A 23,930-nucleotide genomic window follows, 5' to 3' on the forward strand; every position below is an offset into this window, starting at 1 on the left:
AGTCAGCAATATAAGCCTTAGGGGAGATTCATAGAAATAATTAGAATATTACTATAAAAATTTCTTATTTCTATTTTCACCTGATATCAATATACATGCCCACCCTTCTCCCTAATGACTCATAGTATCAAGAGGAGGGATAATGTTGACTTCGAAACTGAAGATTATTCTACTTGACGATGCAACCTGGCCCCTAAACCCCTTATCACTACACTATTGGGCTTTATTCTTTTGTTAAGGGCATGTATTTGTGTAAGTAAAAAAAGTGAAAAAATTTAAATTTTTTAACATTTTACAAGTAATGGCATTATGAACATCAGGTGATAATAAAAGTAAGAAATTTTATTATCAAAACTATATTTTACTGTCTTCCCTTTGGGAACAGTCAAAATAATGATCAAACTGTATGAAAGCAACAGGATTTTTAAAATTTTAATCTATTACTTACATACTTAGCTTTATAAGATAAAATGCTATTAGTTCAAAAGTCCCCAAAAAAGTCCTAAAAAATCTATCATTTTTAATGCTAAACCATAAAAACTTACTTTCCAAGTTTATTTTAAAAGTATAAACTGTTCTTCGAACACAAGAAATCCTCCATCCTTATTCAAAAATAGATTTGTGATGGTGTACTGTACTTCAAGAACATAACTGACATACAGTATACTATACTCGTACCTTTGGTCTGACCACCAAGTAAACAAAAGATATCAACCAAGATACAGTACTTTGAATTCTCGTACATGTACTGTACAAGACTACAAGTTTGATCAGTGAAACCCAATTTAATAATAGATTAAATAAAATTTGCTTTGAAAAATTTGATTTATACAGTTTTAAAAAAATGCAATTTCAAATTTATAAATGATCTTGCCATTTAGTACAGTAAAATTTACATACTATATTGTAATTTGTTTTCAGTTTTGTTCCAACCAAAATAGCGATGACTATATTAGACTAAAGTACCTTTCAAATAAAATGTGCCAGATAACTCCTCACTCATAAGGAATATATATAATGTAGTACAGTACAGTATTTGATATATTTGAGACTTTTGACTTTATATAGACACTAGCTGAGTCCAGTGTTACTGATTAACATGGCAGAATAGTACAGTACTTGAACTCTGTTAATTTTCCCATAATGTCAAAATATCATGTTAAGTAGAGTGCTGAATAAAATTATTTGGCCATGAGTCCAGTATACATTTTACCTACCATATGTTTCAGCCACAATTAAGGCCATGGTTACGGAGTTTACTGACACCCGTGACCACTCGGTTGCAATTGATGCTTTAATCATTGAGCATATTTTCAGTGTCACTAATGGTTTATAAAAACTATCCTCTAACCTTCGTATAAATAAATCAAAATATTAATACTTGCTTCCTGATAATTAATATGCCTACAAGATACAATTTAGTGATGGTAGTATCCTACAAGATTAACATGAGCTGTTATGACCCAGCATCATGGATAACCAGCTACTCAGTTCTAACTTGGTCTACCTGATTATTATGTTTACGGAGTTTTTTCTTCCCCTCCCCTTCCTTTTTTCCTATTTACCCTTCTTTTTTCACTAACATTTCTTTTGTGCAAAAGTTGTCAGTTTCATCAATTTGTAAGCCTTAATGGCCGATTAGAATAACCTCATGGGTGAAAAACCAATCTGGAAAAAATTGAATGCTAAAAACAACAGAAGTGAATGCTCTTAATAAACAAGACAAAAACTAATCTATAATAGCAGAGATCTGATTTATTTCTTTAAACGTCCCCTATGCTTGGGTTAATATCTTACCAATTGTGAGAGATCTTATCTATTCACTAACAAATGCTTCACATATTTTAACCATTATTCATCACTCAATTTATAGGCAATAATTCTGTTACAATTACAGCACTGCATAGTGGTATGAACAAGGCACACACAGGTCTCTAATGTTCTAGTTTTCTGATAGGATCAATATTATTTGCAAATTTCATAGTTGATTATTGCGTAAAATTTTATGGTGAATTATGAGACATAAAAATTCTATTGTAATTTTAACTGGTACTTGTAGCATAAATTTCATGGGGATTTTGACTACTTTTGCAATAAGCAGTCACCCTTAAGTACCATATGTGCCTGTTTCTTTTAGAAAACTCGATATATCCCTTGAGATGGTAAGGCCTAAGCATGCCATGTTTATAGCCATTAACTGCTAAATTGTCGCAATGCTATACTAGGCCTATGCATATTGAAAGGAAAGAAAAGTTTTAACTTTTTGGGGGGTTAAACATTGATATAAGCAAGCTTTGAAAAAGAAGAAATTTGAACATATGGTAAGTTAGTACTCTAATGCTATTAAATATACTGTAAGCATAAAAAACCATCTTTTCCACTTTGGTAAAGATTTTAGAATACAGTATAAATATTTCTGGAATTTGAACGTGTACAGTATTACAAAAAAAAAAAATGAGTGAGAGTGCTCTTTCATCTAGTAACGTAAAACTGGCAAATACTGTATATTGTACGTATATACAGTACTGTAGTACAAACAGTAAGAAGTTATTAAAAACTTTACTGTTATTTCCTTTCATTAATTCTTATTACAGTATAAAACAACTGTGATGTTGGCTAGCAAAGCAAGATCCCAACTGCTTTTTAGAACGTTATCAATGAGGCAACAAAACAGAAGAGCTAAATTTGATGTTAGCGATTAGATTAGTACTTTCCTGGAAATTTTTCCCGATCTTAATTTTGCCCCTATTAATTTTGCCCCTATTATAAAAAAATGTACTAATATAAATAGCTTAATTAAAAAACAAAATATTCTGCTAACTCAATGTAGCACAAAATCTTCACTAAAAAGTTATATTTATCTATATACTGATACATTTCCAAAAGTTTTTAACCTCTGGCTGAGTGCTGTTAAGTAATACTGAATTGCAATTTTATAATACTGTACTATAAAACTTGAATCTCTTCTTCCTTACTTGTCTATATAAGGAATGAAAATAAAAACTTTAGCATTTCAAATGGTGAATAATTTATTGGCAATGAAAAACACTTAACTATTCATTTACATAAATACTTATGAAATACCTATTAAATATCACTGATGTAAATGCACTCCTGTTTTCCTCAACTTGAAACATCCACAGATGTTCATGGTATTATGACTAAAAACTTTCTAGCTCTTCCCAACTATATTCTTTGGCTTTCTAATAATCTACAGTAATATGAAAATAAAAATTAAAAACAAAAACCTTATAAATGGAAATAAAAGCTATCCCAGCAAAATGTAAAACAAAGGAATGCTGGCAATAACCCAGCTTCTGAAAATACAGGCAAATAAATTGTAGCAACCTTTTCTCACAAGTACATTCAACAGTTTATAATATCTACAAGATTCTCAACTCATCGCTGGGGACCTATTGAGTATCATGAGAAGAAACTATAGGTGGCTCCGATCTGGGTGCCACTTTCGAAGGTGAGCGTGTAAGGTGTCCTTTCGACTAGATCTATAGTGACAATAGTAACAAGCAAAAGGTTTCTCCCCAGTGTGAGTAAGAATGTGGTTCTCCAGATGCTGCTTGCGGTTCCGGCCACAGAATGTCCTCTGGCACAGCGGACACACTGCAGGGATGCCTATGGTCTTCAGGATATCAGCATCCCTTCCTCCTCCTACTCCTCCTACTATCCCATCTCCTCCACTTCCCACAGATAGCGACGCAGCTTCGGCACCAATTACAACACCCTGCAAACACACCCAAGAGGAGTTCTTTTATCACATTTGTCCACGAAAAATATGAAAATACTCCCGCCTACGTCTCCTTGCAATGCATTCAACCCATAAAATTTTTCTTACATGCTCTTTTGGAATTTATCACATCACATCATATGTACAGTTTATCACTCGTTTGATATTTGGCTAAAACATTTCAACAGAAAAAGTAAATAACATGTCTAACTAATGTCCACCTCACAAGGTGTTGCATTACACTACCATCATAATACCGTTTTAGCACTTAATAGCCATTCTTATAGGGTCGGGCTGGACTGGGTAGGATCAGCAGTGACAGACTGATTTCCAAGCAGTGATGATGATGATGAAGATTCTCTCTGCTGAAGAGAAGCATTTTGCAACAGCTGACTATGGTCAAATGTAACCATTTCCCTCATGGCTCTAACTCCACTTATTCGCAACAATGAATTTGATTCCCTCAGAGCCTGAGATGCTGTACCATCTCCCCCAACTCCTGAAGCAGCAGCAACTGTAACATGCTCCCTATGCATCCTGGCAATGTGGGTCTTGAGCGTGTCCTGGCGAGAGGATCGGAATGGGCAATGGCCACAGGTGAAAGGCTTGTGCCCCGTGTGAGTAGCGATGTGTCTCTCCAGGATCTGACGACGATTACGGCCACCAAAGGCCTTTCCACACATGGGACACACCAGCGAGGCCACGTCTCCAAGTCGCACCTGCACAGCCAATCCCTGTGGGAAAACACACAACACAGCTACACTCTCAGCCTCCTCAACATTCAAAATTTCCTTCTCAGCAAGATCCTCCTCATCACTAGATTCAATTATAAAATTTGGTGAATTTTCAAGGGCTCTCGTAACCATACTATCTTAACTTCTCTCCCCAATTGTTAAAAGTTAAAAGACAATCTTAAATAAAATTAATGCCATTAATATATAAAAGAGCTACTGTAGTTAGTGAGCCTCAAACATAACTAAGAGAAACCTAACATTAATCTTGTAGTAAATACTTTCAACATTGTTAAGACGAGAAATTCAAGCCAGGTGAACAAATAACAATGAGGACTTTTTTGTGCAAATAACAGTGCCTGGTAAATTTGCTGCCATATAAAGTTTAATTCAAATATAAACTTTATATTGCTTCCTAAAGTCCCTTAAATAAGTAACTTCTAGAAAATTATTTCAACTTTTGTACATAATGCAATATTTCTTGATATAGTGTATATGTTCCATCAGGAGCCTACCTTTCATAGCTTCTTTTTCTTACTCTTACTACTGTACTGTATACAAAACTGTTTATAACTAAAAAGAACTTTGTGGTCTCTTCATTAACATCAACCAATAAAATGAACATAAATAAACAAAAAAGGAAACAAATAAATAATAATAAGTTTTCAAAAGCCTCGACAGTATTCTATACCTGTAAAAACATTGTGATGTCACAAGAACCCTGAAAATTTTTTTTTACTGCCTCTGACCATTTGCAGCCGCCTCATAATTGCTTCTGTCAAAAGGGTGGTGGTGGGAGTCACTAGATGTGTCAGTTGTCGAAAGGAAGGTGGGATGCCTCTCAACATCCTGACTGGGGTTTGTGGGTTCCGGTGAAATCCCAGAATGTGTGACCACGTGGTTATTGACGACTTCCCCACTTAGTGTAACTAGCCCCTGATGAACGGATGGGTTCCGAAACTGGTGAGGACGCGAATCACTGGACTGCGACTGTCCAGGGAGGTGAATGCTCTTGATGTGACGTCTGAGGTTAGAAAGCTGATTGGCCCTGTATGAGCAGTGAGGGCAGTTGAAGGGACGAGCTCCAGTGTGCACGATGACATGCCTCTCATACAACTGCTGACGTCCTGGTCCAATGAAGGTCTTTGGGCAATTAGGACACGTCAGTACAGCTGCTACACTTCTGCTACTGCTGCTGCTTCCGCTACTGATGCCCTCCTGCTGGTGTGAGGCAGCCCACCTCTGCAAGATATAAGGCGGCTCTAACAGCAGCACCATATTTAACTCCAAAACATGAGACTAAATGTCTCAATCTAAGTCAAACCTAATCTTACTCCAAAGTAGAGGTACAGTACTACTGTATTAAGTACAGTATTTTCTCTTACTTTCAATGCCTTATACAGTATCTTTCATTCAATATACATCACTGAAGTGGATGATGATCAGTATCCAAGTCTAATTACAAAATAACTCACAGATTTTTCCCAATCCCTTTCTGTTTCATAAAGAAGATATATATATATATATATATATATATATATATATATATATATATATATATATATATATATGTATATATAAATATATATATATATATATATATATATATATATATATATATATATATAAATTTACAAATACAGTATATGAATAAAAGATCTGATAAACACTCTAGTAAGGTTCTTTGATATGGTGCTGTATTCAAAAACTGTAAGAACCAGTCTATTCCGTGGGAATTTTAAAACCAATTTAGAAGCTGAGAGTATCATTCATCAGGTCAAAATGTGCTTGGCACTCATTTGAATCATAACAAGTCAGATGGGATTGCAAAACCTACTTCTTTAACTTTACTGTAGTGAAAAAAAGGCTACATTAACCTTTCCTGTGTAACCGTAAACCTCAATAAATAACAGCACACATTACGCATAGTAAATCTATGAGGAAACTCCTAACAATATCAAAAACAATATTACTAAAATAACTATGCTTACCCAATACCATATATCAAGACTAGTATTTTTTCTCTCCTTACTTTCAATCAGAAATGCATAATAGGAAAGTCAGTAACTTATCAATCACAATTTTGGGGAAAAAATGGTCAGGAATCACTGATAAAAACATCCACGTACTGTACCTATATGGTATGGTATATCATTACTGTAAATCCAATAGTCATACTTTAGATTAAAAACCTTCAAGCAGTCAGCAAGATTTTAGTCATGGAAAATTTCAGCTCCAAAACTACTGCACAAGATATGAAACAATATTAACTAATGATTACCTTCAGGTTAAAAAAACAAAGTCAATTTGGTAACCTTCTAATTCTAAAAGACTTGTTAGTCTGTTACTTCCTTCAAGAGTAAATAATGAAATCTACCTTCCTTTCCTTGTCTTTGTTGATAAGGACAATGGCCTTGAAAAAAAAACTAAAATTAATGTATTAGTTTTCATTGTAGCTTGTACTCAAATTAATACTTCTACTGTATAATTAGCATTGATTACTTTAGATTGAGTACTGAACCATAGTTGGCTACGAAAACTGAATTACACTAATCTCATTTTGCCCAAAAGTTATGTGGAATATCCGAATATGTCACGCTCCTCATATTTTGAATAGTAAATACATTTATATTTCCTTTTTCTGATAATGAACTTTCAAGTATACTACAGTTTTGGGATAAAAGCACACCACTTCCTAACTTCATACCCAATATAAAAACTCCCGAAATCACACCCTTATCTGCCAAGAAATTCAAAATTACCAAGGAAGCTAATATTCCCCCAACCCTTTCAAGAATCAGGCATACGGAAATTACAAATATTACTGGAAAAGAGAGAGAGAGAGAGAGAGAGAGAGAGAGAGAGAGAGAGAGAGAGAGAGAGAGAGAGAGAGAGAGAGAGAGAGAGAGAGAGAGTGTGTTACAAGGAGTTTGTATGTCTCAAAGACTTTAGTTCATCCACGGAAACTCTATTTGCTCTTTGGAAGAGCGATTTAGTTTAAGCATTTAGAGATTTCTTATTCTTGTTTAACTTATTCTTGAACTCATTTACTGTGTTACTGTTTACTACATCCACTGGAAGTCTATTCCAAGTATTTGCTATTTTGTATGTAAAGAAATTGCCACATTGAGTGGTGTATTTTTTCAATTCCAGTTTGTATCTGTTACCTGATTTGTGGAGAGAGAGAGAGAGAGAGAGAGAGAGAGAGAGAGAGAGAGAGAGAGAGAGAGACTTAAATGTACTTCAGATAACAGATGCATCCCTTTTTTTTGCAGAGACATCATTGAATACAAGCAGCTCTAAGGAAACTACAAAAAAAAAAAAGATCAATGTATGTAAACAAGTTTGCCCCTATGCAGGATTGGAATTTTGGAAATCTTTACGATTTTAAGACAGAGGTGTTTACAGTCATAATATCTGAATGCCCTAATTCATACTTAAAAACTAAGATTTACTTAATCACAGCTGCTCATTGATATACAGGATCACCTTATTTCCTATGGCAACAGGGACCTTTTGCACAGCCTTTTTATTTTTGTTCATCATTTAAAGTGATAATTTTGTATGCCTTCAGTGTTAATTTAATCTCTATTCAGAAAATAACAATGTTTGCAAATTGTATTCTGAGTTTAAGTAACCCCTTATGATGTTGATGATTATAAGACTTCTCCCATCATAATGTAAATGGACTAGCCTCAATATACTGTATTAAGGACCAGTTTTCAATGTTCATATTATAGATATAATTTCATGGGAAATGAAGTAGCCAAGGTGAGTCTACAGAAAAGAGCCCTGACTTGAACCACAAATTTCTCGGCAAGAAGGTACCTAATGGAATTCAAGTAGACAAGACAAAATACTCAAAAATCATCATGAATCAACCGAAACAAACTTTTGATAATCACAAGTTCATATACCTTATAAACCCACAGAAGATTCATTCTTGTTCATATAAAAAGTAACATCTTTCTACCATAGCCAATAACTGTACACCTGAGGCTTGTGAGCTAAGTACAGTAACTCACCTTTTCCAACCAGTATCTAATCCACAAATCAAAGGATTAATGTCTCTCTCCAGATAGGATAATCATCTGAAGAGCCACTAGTAATGCAGTCCAAAGAATTTGCAGTAAGTGGGGAATAGCAACCCTCACTACCAAATCAGTCACGTAAGCTTTAAATCAACATGACTTGTTCGTAAGAAGACACTTCTCAGAAGAAATCCGTTCTTCTTGCTGTTCACCGAAGAACAAGATTTTTTATACTAAAAAATAGTTTAATACATTCATTCATACTCTACTGTACCAGCAAAATGTCATGTCAAATTATCTTAATATTCTTCAGAGGGAAAGCTTTCATGGGTTCAATTACACAAGCACAATGCTTTTAACAATAAAAAAACCCTCTATGTAAAAAAGGGATTTTGACGAAGGAAATATCTATTTCTGGGAAGAGACCTGTGACGGCCGGTGAAAGAAGTCCTTATTTACACTTTTCTAATATAAATCTTCCAAATATACTAGAGAAAGATAAAAGCATGGAATGCAGAGGTTACTACCCTCACGCGATCACCTTGTGGGTGTCGTTTATACAACAGGGGCGTGTGAAAACCACTATTCACAGGCTGTCTTCCATTTAGATAATCCCTTCATCAAAGGGGAGGGCCGTGACAGGCCCTAGAGAACACAGTTGGACTACCCCACCGACACCTACTACGCGCGCTCTCCAGGTCATCCTTCTGTTTTGGACTTGCCCGCTAAGTCGTAATTGTTTTAAACTTTAGATCCTTCATCTCGATAGAAAATGAAAGCAATGTTGGCTCTCCTCGACACACATATATGCTTGTGATAAGAGGCATTTAACCTGTCTACAATAGTAAAATTGGCAAGGGTCGTGTACAATACATTACTACCATATTTTATTGAAAATATTTGCCAAAAAAATTGTAGCAAATAAAACAAAGTAAGTGTTCAACATTATTTATTTTGATACAGTACCATTTATCATATTTGAATTACCTACAGCAAGTACCATACCATCACTGTCAACAGATATTACTGGGTAATGAAAAAAAAAATGTTATTTTCATTAGTAAAATAAATTTTTGAATATACTTACCCGGTGATCATATAGCTGTCAGCTCTGCTGCCCGACAGAAAAACCTAAGGACAAAATACGCCAGCGATCGCTATACAGGTGGGGGTGTACATCAACTGCGCCATCTGTCGAGCAGGTACTCAAGTACTCCATGTCAACACAGAACCAATTTTCTCCTCGGCCCACTGGGTCTCTATTGGGGAGGAAGGGAGGGTCCTTTAATATATGATCACCGGGTAAGTATATTCAAAAATTTATTTTACTAATGAAAATGACATTTTTCAATATTAAACTTAGCCGGTGATCATATAGCTGATTCACACACAGGGGGGTGGGTAGAGACCAGCATTACATGTTGACATTATTATGAGCTAAGTATTTTGTATTTCATTTTAGCAGTTATTCAAAATAACAAACATAAAATAAATAAGTACCTGGTAAGGAAGTCGACTTGAACAATTACTCTGCCTTTTTAAGTACGTCTTCCTTACTGAGCCTCGCGATCCTCATAGGATGCTGAGCGACTCCTAGGAGCTGAAGTATGAAGGGTTGCAACCCATACTAAAGGACCTCATCAAAACCTCTAATCTAGGCGCTTCTCAAGAAATGACTTTGACCACCCGCCAAATCAAGTAGGATGCGAAAGGCTTCTTAGCCTTCCGGACAACCCAAAAACAATAATAAAACATTTCAAGAGAAAGATTAAAAAAGGTTATGGAATTAGGGAATTGTAGTGGTTGAGCCCTCACCCACTACTGCACTCGTTGCTACGAATGGTCCCAGAGTGTAGCAGTTCTCGTAAAGAGACTGGACATTCTTAAGCTAAAAAGACGCGAACACTGATTTGCTTTTCCAATAGGTTGCGTCGATTATACTTTGCAGAGATCTATTTTGTTTAAAGGCCACGGAAGTTGCGACAGCTCTAACTTCGTGTGTCCTTACCTTCAGCAAAGCTTGGTCTTCCTCACTCAGATGGGAATGAGCTTCTCGTATTAACAGTCTGATAAAATAGGATAAAGCATTCTTTGACATAGGCAAAGATGGATTCTTAACTGAACACCATAAAGCTTCAGACGGGCCTCGTAAAGGTTTTTAAATAGAACTTAAGAGCTCTTACAGGACATAAGACTCTTTCTAGTTCATTTCCAACCATACGATAAGTTTGGAATATCGAACGATATTGGTCAAGGCCGAGAAGGCAGCTCGTGTTTGGCTAAAAAACCAAGTTGTAGAACATGTAGCCGTTTCGGATGAGAATCCGATGTTCTTGCTGAAGGCATGAATCTCACTGACTCCTTTAGCTGTGGCTAAGCATATCAGGAAAAGAGTCTTAAAGGTGAGATCTTTCAGGGAGGCTGATTGTAGCGGTTCGAACCTGTCTGACATAAGGAATCTTAGTACCACGTCTAAATTCCAACCAGGTGTAACCAAACGACGCTCCTTCGTGGTCTCAAAAGACTTAAGGAGGTCCTGTAGATCTTTATTGTTGGAAAGATCTAAGCCTCTGTGACGGAAGACTGATGCCAACATGCTTCTGTAACCCTTGATAGTGGGAGCTGAAAGAGATCGTTCTTTCCTCAGATATAAGAGAAAGTCAGCTATTTGAGTTACAGAGGTACTGGTCGAGGATACGGATACTGACTTGCACCAGTTTCGGAAGATTTCCCACTTCGATTGGTAGACTCTAAGGGTGGATGTTCTCCTTGCTCTAGCAATCGCTCTGGCTGCCTCCTTCGAAAAGCCTCTAGCTCTCGAGAGTCTTTCGATAGTCTGAAGGCAGTCAGACGAAGAGCGTGGAGGCCTTGGTGTACCTTCTTTACGCGTGGCTGACGTAGAAGGTCCACCCTTAGGGGAAGTGTTCTGGGAACGTCTACTAGCCATCGAAGTACCTCGGTGAGCCATTCTCTCGTGGGCCAGAGGGAAGCAACTAGCGTCAACCTTGTCCCTTCGTGAGAGGCGAACTTCTGCAGTACCTTGTTGACAATCTTGAACGGAGGGAATGCATATAGATCTAGATGTGACCAATCTAGTAGAAAGGCATCTATATGAACTGCTGCTGGGTCCGGGATTGGTGAGCAAAATATTGGGAGCCTCTTGGTCTTCGAGGTTGCGAAGAGATCTATGGTTGGCTGGCCCCAGGTGGCCCAAAGTCTCTTGCATACATCCTTGTGGAGGGTCCATTCTGTTGGAATTATTTGTCCCTTCCGACTGAGACAATCTGCCATGACATTCAAGTTGCCTTGGATGAACCTCGTTACTAGTGAAATGTCTAGACCTTTTGACCAGGTGAGGAGGTCCCTTGCGATCTCGTACAATGTCAGAGAGTAGGTCCCTCCTTGCTTGGAGATGTACGCCAAAGCCGTGGTGTTGTCCGAGTTCACCTCCACCACTTTGCCTTGAAGGAGAGACCTGAAGCTTTTCCAGGTCAGACGTACTGCCAGTAGCTCCTTGCAGTTGAAATGCATTGTCCTTTGACTCGAGTTCCATAATCCCGAGCATTCCCTACCGTCTAATGTCGCACCCCAGCCTACGTCCGATGCGTCCGAGAAGAGAACGTGGATGGGAGTCTGAACAGTCAGGGGAAGACCCTCTCTAAGGTTGATATAGTCCTTTCACCAAGTCAGACAAGACTTTATCTTTCCGGAAACCGGGATCGAGACCGCTTCTAGCGTCTTGTCCTTTTTCCAGTGAAAAGCTAGATGGTATAGAAGAGGACGGAGGTGTAGTCTTCCTAGTGACACAAATTGATCCACGGATGACAGTGTCCCTACCAGACTCATCCACAGCCTGACTGGGCAGCGTTCCTTCTTCAGCATCTTCTGGATGGATAGCAGGGCTGGGGGTTGATCGCCTTGTTCAACAACGTCCTCATCAGAGGGTTCCTCATCCGAAACTGATGAGGAAACGGCAACGGAGTGGGCAACGTCTGACTCGCTGAATCCGGTCGCACTGGTGGATGCGTGACGGAGCCGGACGCAATATCATGGCACTGCTGCACAGTCTGTGAACTGTCAACAACCATGGGTGCGCGAGGAAGTACAACGTCAACCCGAATTGTCTAGACTGTCTGGGTTGTGCAGTCAACACCCTACCGGGTTGCTGAGGTTGACGCACTGCGTCACAACAAGTCACCTCTGCTGGTTGATGAACGTCTTCCTAGTGACACACTGAACGTCAACAACCACCTCCGAGCGTCGCTTAACGTCAACGTGCGACTGGCAACCCACACTGGGTCGCATCGGTGGAGGAACCACCTCAACTGGCAGACACGAGTAGGATACCTCAGCGTCAACAGGGCGCAGCACCAACCGGTTGGAAGGTTGTTGGCCAGAAGGTTCTTCTCCGCATTAAAGTCCTCTATCAAGGACACAAGCTTGGACTGCATGTCTTGCAGCAAAGCCCATTAGGGTCTACGGGAGCAGGTGTGGCAACAGACGGGGTTAGCGACTGAGGCGGAACCATTTACCATCCCTGGAAGCCTTGTTATGTGTGACATAATAGTACAGCAAAACTTCAAAGGCTCGACAAAAGTGAGAAGTTGACCTGTAAACAACTTGGAGCGTCTCCTGGCTAGGCGCCAGGGCGAGTCTACCAGAATTGAGAAGTCCATCTGGGCAGAGGCAAGAACTCCCAAGCCGAGAACTTCACTCGTGTCCTATCAGACTCTCGCTCTATAAGCCAGTTTAAAAAAAGGGAAATCAAAGGCTGTATCCCTAAAACTCCTCCTGGTGCAAAAACCAGTCGCCTAGCCAACGTAACGCTCTCTAGGAGAGCGAGAGAGCACTAGCTTAACAACAACGGCTTCGAAGTAGCTAGGCCTAGTGTAAGTTCTGACGTTTAGGCGAACGAGGAGCAGCAGTTACAAGATCCGGACGAAGATCCTTAAAAAATCATCATGATTTAATTAAAGTCCATAGGAGGCTAAGCAGCTTAAGGCTCCTCTCCAAATGACAGAGTCCTCAAAGGAATATCAGTAGGAGGGAGAACAGCACTTTCTCATCTACAGGAACCTTGTCCGATAAAAGCTAGGTTATCTCAGTGAGTCTCTCACTGGTGCATAGTAGCAGACCAGAAGGCAACGTCATGTAACTGCTTGACAGTCTGTGAACTGTCAACAACTGAACCGTCAACCACAACAGGTGCGTGAGGACATACAGCACTGGTGCATTAGTAGCAGACCAGAAGGCAACGTCATGTAACTGCTTGACAGTCTGTGAACTGTCAACAACTGAACTGTCAACCACAACAGGTGCGTGAGGACATACAGTGTTCACTCGAGACTGCTTTGACTGTCTATACTGAGCAGTCAAAACAACTCTAGAATGCGGAGGTTGACGCACCGCGTCAAAACACGGCAACTTAACTCCACCCTCCTGTTGTTGTGGTAACACGCGAACGTCAACGGAGGGTTCCGTGCGTCGGTGAACGTCAACATGCGTCTGGCAGGGTCGACTGCGGATGGGTGGTGGAACTCTCACAGCTGGAGTGCGGGAGCAGGTAGCCTCAGCGTCTACTGGACGCACAACCGTGGTTGGTTGTAGGCTAACGGGTGCAGCGTCAACCTTCTCCGCACGATACTCCTGCATAAAAGAAGCTAACTGTGTCTGCATAGACTGTAGCAAAGACCACTTAGGGTCTACAGCAGCAGGTGCGGCAACAGACGGTGTTACTGCCTGTTGCGGTACCACTTTGCCTCTCTTAGGAGGTGTGCAGTCGTCGGAAGACTGCAGCGAGTCCGAACTGACCCAGTGGCTACAACTGGGCCGTTGGACTTGCACGGAAGGGACCGACTTGCACTTAATAAGCTGCGAGACCTTGGTCCATGGTTTCTTACGAGAAACCTCTTCCGCAGACGAGAAATAAATGGGCTCTCTCGTCTTTGTGTGGGTGGGGCGATCTTGGGTAGATACGCCCGAAACCACGGAGGGAAAACGTCTGTTCGTTGATCAAGGCCTGACGAACCCATAAGTCGTTCGACATTACTTCTCCCCTGGGCTTGGGAGCTTGCAAGAGGTCCCGGACTAGGTGAACGACAGGCACGAACAGACGAACCCTCGGACGCAACACTGTAACACTTGCGCATATCACTTTATCACTTCGATTTCCTGTTTTGCACTAATTTCACTGAAATCGAAACTTTTACTGATTTCTACGTGAAACACGCAATTCTACCCTTCATTAAAAGGTAGTACAGTAATTGCGAAATCAGTCGTATAATGCAGCACATTAATACTAGCAAAAAACAGAAAACATATATAAAGCTAAAAAAAAATCAGTGGCTGGGAAAGAGACTAAACACTAGTTCAAATAAACTACGTTTACAATCTCTCACCGCACATAGCCTGGGGACAAGAATAAAACCCTAGAAACGTTTTACCTTCTTCCCCGTACAGCGACTAGGGAGGAGAGTAACACGAGAACAACGTTACCCGCTTGAACGGAACGTTTTCTCTCCTCTCTCTCCCTCCGTCTCTATCTCTCTCTCTCTTGATTTCGCACCTAAGAGAAGAGCCCAATTATAAATCGTCAAAAAAAACATGTTATTTGACTAAAAGGAACAAACTGAAAGGTTTTCCAAATAAAAAGTTCCTTTAATTTAGAATTTAAAACATTTAAGTTAAGAAAGAATGAACGTCAGAAACGATTTACTCATACTGCAAAGTGAAACCGTGATACTCTCTATCGTAACGATAGAGCGCATGTTGAACGTCCTGAACGTCAACAACTGCGTAGTCTAAAAACTAAACGTTAGTTCATCTTTGAAAACAGTACGAAGACTATCAAAGAGATTCTTTCATAAAACATTAAATTTAAAAAGTTTTAAATTCTTTAAACTAACGGGCTCAACGTTGATTAACTTCGGTTCCAATTTCGGACCGCCTACTATAAGGAAAGGTCGCATATAAACAAAACATAAAAATTTATTTTTATATGTTTATAATAAATGGAAAGTTAATCGAAGAGGCCTAATAAAGGCGGAGAGATATAAAATATGTGGATCTATAACGTGTTAAGCAAAATTACTAAAAACCTAAACACACTTCCTTCTAAGGGAAGGGTCGGCCATTTAAAAGTGAAAGAGAGTTCATACTCTCTTTGTCACCATAATTAAATCTATCCAAAACGAGTTCAAGTTTTGAGATGAAGATAAACACCTGCATAGCGAAAGCTCAAAACTAGAATAGTGTACTTCACCAAATAGTTGTGAAAACAAATCCAGTTAGTAACAGCGTATTTAGTAGGTCTTGCCAGTGGCAGGACAGAGAGAAAATTGATTCTGTGTTGACATGGAGTACTTGAGTACCTGCTCGACAGATGGCGCAGTTGATGTACACCCCCACCTGTATAGCGATCGCTGGCGTATTTTGTCCTTAGGTTTTTCTGTCGGGCAGCAGAGCTGACAGCTATATGATCACCGGCTAAGTTTAATATTGAAAAATTATATATATATATATATATATATATATATATATATATATATATATATATATATATATATATATATATATATATATATATATATATATATATATATATATATATATATATATATATATATATATATATATATATATATATATATATATAGTGTATGTGTAATAATCATGAAATTAATAAAATCAAGATATTTAATGAATTTTTTAATAGGGAAACTAAATCAATAAACAATACAGGAGGCAAACCTGTATGTGCAACAATTTTCACATTGTAAAAATGAATAAAATCCATTGAGAAATCCTCTTTGCTGAATTATTCTCTTCTTCAACATTAAACAAATAGGCAGTCGCTAATTTGCATCTTCCAGTTAGAAAAAAAAAAAGTTGACACTTTCAAAACTGATGATTCTAATCATTTCTATATTCTTGAAAAGATTATAGCTTTCTCATAAACTTAATTTTCAATACCAAAATGGTGGATAGTTCTGTTATTTCAATATCTAAATTTAATCTATTTTCAGGAGGGCTTCCATAGCAATAGTGATATTAACTAGAAAATACAGTACAGAAAAGAAAACCAAAAAGCCTTAGGAAATCAAGGATGAAAGCTTTATCATCAAATCTTTTTATAACACTGATTATCCACAAAAGCACAGTATTTCAAAAACTTTAAAAAAACAAACGCATTCCACATAAAAATAACGTGAAAAACTAAATTAAAGTTCGTTGCTATAGCTCTTGTGTCGCAGTTGGAGGGGATGAAACAATCTCTTGATCATATTGGGGATGACCAGAGAAATGTTGACGTACATGGCGATAGAGATTACTTTGACGGTTACATCGTAGGGGACAATGAGGACAAGCAAAGGGTTTCTCACCCGTATGGGTGATAACATGACGTTCATATCTCTGCTTCCTGCCACCTCCTTCGAAGACCCGCTGGCAGTAGGGACAGATCATCACCTGCAACAACAACACCTCAATCTCAGACCTGCTGCATTTTGGCACTCTTGACTAAAACATACACAAAATACTGTACACTTTTATGAAGACAACATCAAAGAAGTCAAGATTCCTGCACAGGTGTAGTAAGAGTTCCTCAAAATCCAGAATAAAGAGTAAGCAAAGTTAATGGAAACAGGAGAAAGGTGGTGACACAATACAGTACCATCAACAATTATCTGGATTGCAAATGCCCTTGAACAGAATGGGAAACAGATCTAGAATTTATATCTGGAAGAAGTGTTGCTTGATGTTGCTGTGAAATCAAGGCACGGTGAGCACTGCGAATATGTCGATAGAGGTTGCTACTTCGATTACAGGCGAAACTGCAGTGGGGGCATGAATGTGGCCGCACGCCCATGTGGGTCAGCATGTGACGTTCCTGATCTGCTTTGCGAACAAACATGCGCCCACAAACGCCGCACAAGTGGCCCACCTGCCGAAGAAAATAGGGCCTCAGTCTTCTTCAAGTGTATCTGGTATGCACCATGAAGTGCTTCGAACTTCCTTCTCCCTTCTAACTAAAGAAGTTATAGTGAAAAAAGAAATTATCAGTAATGGATGGCAGTGCTGTTCTACAATTCAAGTTTTTTTTTTTTTTTTATCCAAACCTTCACATATATTCAAAACTCAGTTCAAGTGATAGTAGTCAGTTACAGCAACATTTGAAATACCAGGTAAAGAATTCTGTCCCCCAGCCAAAGGATTTTGTAAAGCAGGCACACTACTTGAAGATTGTGGTGTACCGCTGGATTCTAAAGTAGCAGTAGATGTGTCAGAGGCATTATGTAAAGGATGGTGTCTGAGCATATGACGTTTAAGATTACTTTTCTTTAGACATCGCAAGGGACACGACGGGCATTTATACGGTTTTTCTCCTGTATGAGTTAATAGATGGTTATGAAAGTTCTGGCGGGAATTAATGCCTCGAGAGACAAAGCCACATAAAGGACACGAAAGCTCCGCAACGAGATGACCTTTCATGTTGAGCAGATCTCCCTCAAGGTGCATCAATAGGCGAGTCTCCCCTCCTCCAACCCCGCCTCCCCCCATCGCTGATGTCAGCACACCTCCGTCCTGAAACATAAAGGACAGGTAGTTGGTGATGGCTGACACCTTAGAAGACTTTCACAACAATAAACTTTCTAGTGTTACTATACTCTACCAGCATAAGACCACGACAACTTAGGAGCCAGTATAGTATCTACAATATAAATTACTCCTATACTGAACACAATCTTGTGAATATCAATTATGTAGGGATGACTGAAACATTACATGGTGGTACAGCCATTTTAGCCAGTCTGTGAACATTGCCATAACTTTAGGCCTCAATTCTAAATAATTTGAAAGTCGGGACACTTCAAGTAAGAATCTCACAATATATCAAAGACCTTCAAAAGTGTTTCCAGGTTCTGTATTTGAATTTTAACATTATAGTCCAATACATAGATATCTATTTTTTTTTTTTTATAAGGGAAAACAAAAATCATTGAGGGATTATGCTTCAAAACAATAATTCTGCTAGTCAGCATCATGCTCCACACATATGCTGTGACTTTGTCACCTATTCCAAGATAGCATTTTAGAAATGGATTTAAAGGGATTTTGACGTAGGAAAAATCTATTTTTGGGCTCGATCCATGTCGTCCTGATGGAAGTTCCCTCGAGCAACTTTCTACTGTATTAATATTTCTGCGATTGATATTATAAGAGAATTACCGTAAGGTATCACGGGGTTCTAACCCCCGGAACGACTATCCGAAGATATCGTGTATAATAAAGGACGTATCCTAAGATAACCATAGGTATCTGCACCCTGAATAGACCTTTCTCAGTCTCATAAACAAATCATGGAAGAGTAAACAATAAGATACTGAAGAAATACATTGATACAGTCAATTGGTTCAAGTGAAAACTTCCATCCTTCTCTTCCATACTTTCAATAATTACAATGTCCATCTCACTGGCACTGAATTGGATTTCAGATGAATGAAAGCATCACGGTAATTCTAAGGCTCAGATGGTGAAAGAGCGTTTTACAAAGCGATAGATTTAGAGCCACTACTGAAAGGATTAACAAGCTAACCCAATGTTTAATATTTCAAATTGCAAAAAACCAATTTTTAAAAAATATCATTTATATAGCTACAATCCCTTGTTCAGCTTGAAGATATAACTTAAAAGGTGAGGTATGTCCTCTAGCAATAAATTATATAACTCCTTTTCCTTTGCATTAGTTTTGAAGCTTCACTCTCCAATCAATAAATCCTGACAACTACGGGAAATGAGGAAGAAAAGATTTAGGCTGATTTGTTGACTTTGGTAGGCTTCCTTCATTTGTCAAAGTTCTGGGACCAAATTCATCTGTTCTTGGGAAATCACAAGATACAGTTCTTGAGAGAAAAACATATAAAATTTTTCATGCATTAGCATGATATGTATTTCCCAAAAGTCAAGAATAAAAAATATCCATTTGCTGAGAGCCACAAACACGACCACTGGGCGACATGAAAGCCTGCCAGAGAGTATAACATAGAGCGGCCTTAGACAAAGATCCTCTCTAGTGAGAGGCAGGCTCAGAGTGAGCTTCCAAGTATGATTGTGGATAACCTATAACCACTCAATTCCTAACCAGGAAGAATGGGTCAGCATACAAGATAGATGTACTTTAACGAGCAAGAGCAGCAATACGAAGAGAAAAAAGGAGGGTTGTTGCAGTGATGCAGAGAAAGGAATTAAGGTATAGAAATGTGTTCTTTTAAGCTCCAACAAACTTTCTATAGTGGCAGCCATATTTCTTAAGAAGGGCAATAAATCCATAGGAAAAGGTAGTAGGTTGGCCAGGGCACTAGCCACCCATTGAGATACAATCGCTAGAGAATTAAGGGGGTCCTTTGACTGGCCAGACAGTACTACATTGGATCTTTCTCTCTGGTTGTTTCATTTTCCATTTGCCTACACATACACAGAATAGTCTGGCCTATTCTTTACAGATTCTCCTCTGTCCTCATACAACTGACAACACTGTGATTATCAAAGAATTCTTCTTCACCCAAGGGTTTAACTACTGCACTGTAATTGTTCAGAGGCCACTTTCCTCTTGGTAAGGGTAGAAGAGATTCCTTAGCTATGGTAAGCAGCTCTTCTAGGAGGACACTCCAAAATCAAACCATTGTTCCCTAGTCTTGGGTAGTACCATAGCCTCTGTACCATGGTCTTCCACTGTCTTGGGTTAGAGTTCCCTGGCTTGAGGGTACACTCAGGCACACTATTCTATCTTATTTCTCTTCCTGTTGTTTTGTTAAAGTTTTTATAGTTTATTCAGGAAATATTTATCTTAAATTTTGTTACTATTCTCAAGATATTCTATTTTTCCTTGTTTCCTTTCCTCACTGGGATATTTTACCTGTTGGAGCCCCTAGGCTTATAGCATCCTGCTTTTCCAACTAGGGTCGTAGCTTACCAAGTAATAATAATAATAATAAAAGGCACCATATCGGGAAATAATCTATATCATAAAATGGAATGGAAATTAATGAAAAATGAAAAACGAACTTGAAGTTTGCGAAGACAAAATCAAACAAACTTCAAATCGAGCATGGAGATGAAGCACCTACAGCGACAGTACCATTCTTTACGTTGGAGAAGCAACTTGGGATATTGAAGATCAGTTTGCCCTAAAAGTCCTGAAGTACTGTAACAAGACTTCAATCGAGGTACGTACTATGATATGTACATTATGTTGATATACAGCAGTGTACAGTATACAATATTCAATAAAAAGGGGCTTCAGAATCAAAATGATGTCTGCCAGTTTATTTATGAAGGAATCACTAATAAAGGTTTGGAATACAAACTATTGTATGTTCACCAATGTTATTTCCGCACGACTTAACCTTACACTCGTGTAACATAAGACGCACACTAAGAATTTCGTGATGGTCAAAGCCCTGTAAGGTATTACAAATATTCTCCAACCAGATTTGGCAGTACAGTGTACAGTACCAAAACGTTTAAGCACAGTACTCAGCTCAAAATTATAGATTAAACCTGATATGTCTGGATGGATAATGTAGACACCCCTTCAATCCAAAATTCATATGAAAATACTGTATGGCTAATGTTGCTTTGTTTAAAATGAGCAGAACTAATAACTACAGTATATCTAGTTTCATTTCAATAGTATAAGTATCAGCACTTCTACAATGTTGAATGTTTCTTCTTTCACAATTTTTTTAAAAAGTGTTTAATTAAAATTGCCAACAAGTGAACGCATTAGTTATAGGTATATTTAGAACATATTGTGATGACATTTCAAAATTTTCTTTAAATAAAAGTAAAATACTTTGAAAATAATGTCCATCTACTTGGGATATGAAAACACCTATAAAATGTCATAACTTGATTTTATTGTCTTTGTAAATATGACATTTCAAGACTGCACCTGGTGCTCTAGGACAATTGCACAATGGCACAAGAGATAGAGAACTAACATCCAAAATGCCAAGAGGATCATGAAATGCATTTTCATCACAGCACTGTATGAAATAACACATATTATATACAGCATCCATTCATCTCTGTACAGTACAACCTTATGCATTACGTTATACAGCAATAAACATTTCAGTAAAGATATACTTAAACAATTTACTTTTTATTCAAACTAAAAAAATCATATAAATACATAACATTTCTGAACAAAATAAATATTTAACTTCTGTAAATTATAAAAATAAATATAATTTAGATTTACTGTAGAACTACATAGTACAGTATTCAGCCAAAACCTACAGATGTGATATAACACTTTACAAAATATAAATTTATAAAAGATGTGATATAACTCTTTACAAAATATAAATTTATAAATACTTCACATTAAAAAAAATACAAACACAAAAGACTAGCGTCTAAAGCAAAGTGTAAGCTTTGTGGTATTGAAATTAGATGGCAGAGTTAATGAAGAAAGAAATGCAGATATCAAGGACTCAAAACTTTACAAGGTACTACGCTCATGTGATGAAACATGAGTATGAGCCCGTCGACAATGGCGGGACAAATTTCCACTCTGGGTAAAATTCAGAGGACAGTAAGGGCATCGAAAAGGTCTTTCTCCGGTGTGTATTCTGACATGTCTTTCCAACAAGAAGCGTCTCTTTGCCCCACTGAAAGCCCTTCCACAAACCTCACACTGCACTGTCGTTTCCATCACATAATGTGGAGGAGGATGAAATGGAAGTTGAGAAAACTGAGGGTGTTGCTCAGCAGAACTGGCTCTGCTGCTACTGCTGTTCATGAAGGAACAGGAGGAAGAGGAGGAGGAGGTCATAGCTGTAGACTGGGACAGCTCTGCCCTTAAGGAGGAAAGCCCTCTACTCCCACTGTCACTGGCAAGGGCCATCCTCTGGAAGACAGGAAGATTTTTTCATCAGCCAATTAAGAGATGAATTTTATAATGTTGTAAAACTCTACCTTACACAAAATCTCCTTTCTTCTGAATGACAGTCCTCCACATAAATCTTGTACTTCACCCAAGTTCCAAGTTGTTTTGATAAGAGTAACCAATAAGACAAGATATAATGAAAGTCGAAGAACTTCCTTTATAAACAACCTCTAGTTCAATTCTCACATTTTCTCTCTATCTTTATACTGAAATCTCCTTTCAGGTGTCAAAAACAAATTATTTGAATGGGGAATCCTGGAATGTGCAGAAGAGGAAGGAGTAGGAAAATTATAGGAAGATGGTAGTGGCAATGAGTTAGACATTCTGCTCCCGTGACCTGCATGCTGTATGGCAACGTGACGGGTAAGATTTGTGCGGATGTTGGCTCGATAGGGACAGTGTGAACAAGCAAATGGTCTCTCCCCAGTGTGGATTATCATGTGACGACTGAGGCGGAATTTGTACTTATCGCCTTTGAAGGACTTTCCACACACGGGGCACATTGCGCCCCCTTCCACTACAGCCATGCCGCCCTGCATCCGTCCATGGGAAGGAGAGCGCACTGCAGAAGATCCAGCTACATCCGCCTGTAACAACATCACTCAATCAGGAACACATTGCATGAACACTAACTACCACTGATCACCAAGCTCAAGTCAAAGAATTAGATATCAATTACAGTCATATCATAGTTTTCAAATAAACAAAAGCTATTGAAAACTGACAATCCTGGGAGACATATTGTACTTTAAAAATGACTAACGCCCTTCAATCTGACCTAGTTCTGATGCATTAGAACCAGTTGTGAACTCAAGCCTACTTTGGGTTCCAGGTACTTGGATAGGAGGTAGATGTAAGCATGATAAAACAAATCACTGTCATCATTGGAATTCTTTATTCAGTTTGTTGTTGAACTTCTTCTTGGAGATGATGTTGAACATCACCCTGAAGATGGTGATGGTGATGTGGAATTTCATCCAGAACGGAATGAGCTTGCTGACTTTCATCTTGGTGTGGAAGAGCAGCGAGTGTAGCTGCTGCCGCCAGGGCATGAAGTCGAGGTGTATGCACCATCCTGACATGTCGGGAAACATGGTCCCGGCGAGCAGCACGATACGAACAGTGTGGACATCTGTAGGGCTTTTCCACGGCATGCGTGGTAGACATGTGGCGTGTCAGTACATATTGCCTGTTGGGTCCCTGGAACCTCTTCCTGCACAGCGGACAGACGACGGAACCGTTCCCCTGGAACACACACAATGCTATCAGCACCTTAGCAGCACCACCACCAACACACATGCACACATTCCAAGTAACACATAAAATTACAACTTCTACATTTTTGTGTGCAACAATTAATAAATTTGCATAGTTTCCAAGTTGGTACTTTTCTGAATACAATAAAACTTATTTTCATTCCTTACATCTTAGTTTGATCTTACATTTACATGTTCCATATGAAAAGTTTTGCC

At 38.5% G+C, this 23,930-nt stretch overlaps 1 protein-coding gene across 23 annotated transcripts in view; it reads right to left on the reverse strand.

Annotated features, from left to right (window-relative positions):
• The window catches only part of LOC137648632 (protein tramtrack, alpha isoform-like), a 363,704-nt gene that overhangs the window by 137,973 nt on the left and 201,801 nt on the right, over nt 1–23,930 (reverse strand). For 2 of the 23 annotated variants that reach the window (XM_068381575.1, XM_068381577.1), the window contains exons 5-6: nt 17,684–18,086; nt 17,197–17,445 (exon numbers count right to left, since the gene is read on the reverse strand). The exons of 8 other annotated variants lie outside the window; for them this stretch is intronic. In XM_068381575.1, the coding sequence (XP_068237676.1) occupies nt 17,324–17,445; nt 17,684–18,086 (525 nt within the window). In that variant the 3' untranslated portion in view covers nt 17,197–17,323. Of the gene's footprint in view, nt 1–3,011; nt 3,740–3,760; nt 4,477–5,164; nt 5,716–16,190; nt 16,971–17,018; nt 17,446–17,683; nt 18,087–21,401; nt 22,420–22,451; nt 23,046–23,094; nt 23,704–23,930 lie in introns of those variants that run through there. 13 more of the 23 variants (XM_068381584.1, XM_068381579.1, XM_068381609.1 and 10 more) reach the window with 13 other exon arrangements.

Source organism: Palaemon carinicauda, chromosome 10, assembly GCF_036898095.1.
Source record: "Palaemon carinicauda isolate YSFRI2023 chromosome 10, ASM3689809v2, whole genome shotgun sequence".
Classification (NCBI taxonomy): domain Eukaryota; kingdom Metazoa; phylum Arthropoda; class Malacostraca; order Decapoda; family Palaemonidae; genus Palaemon; species Palaemon carinicauda.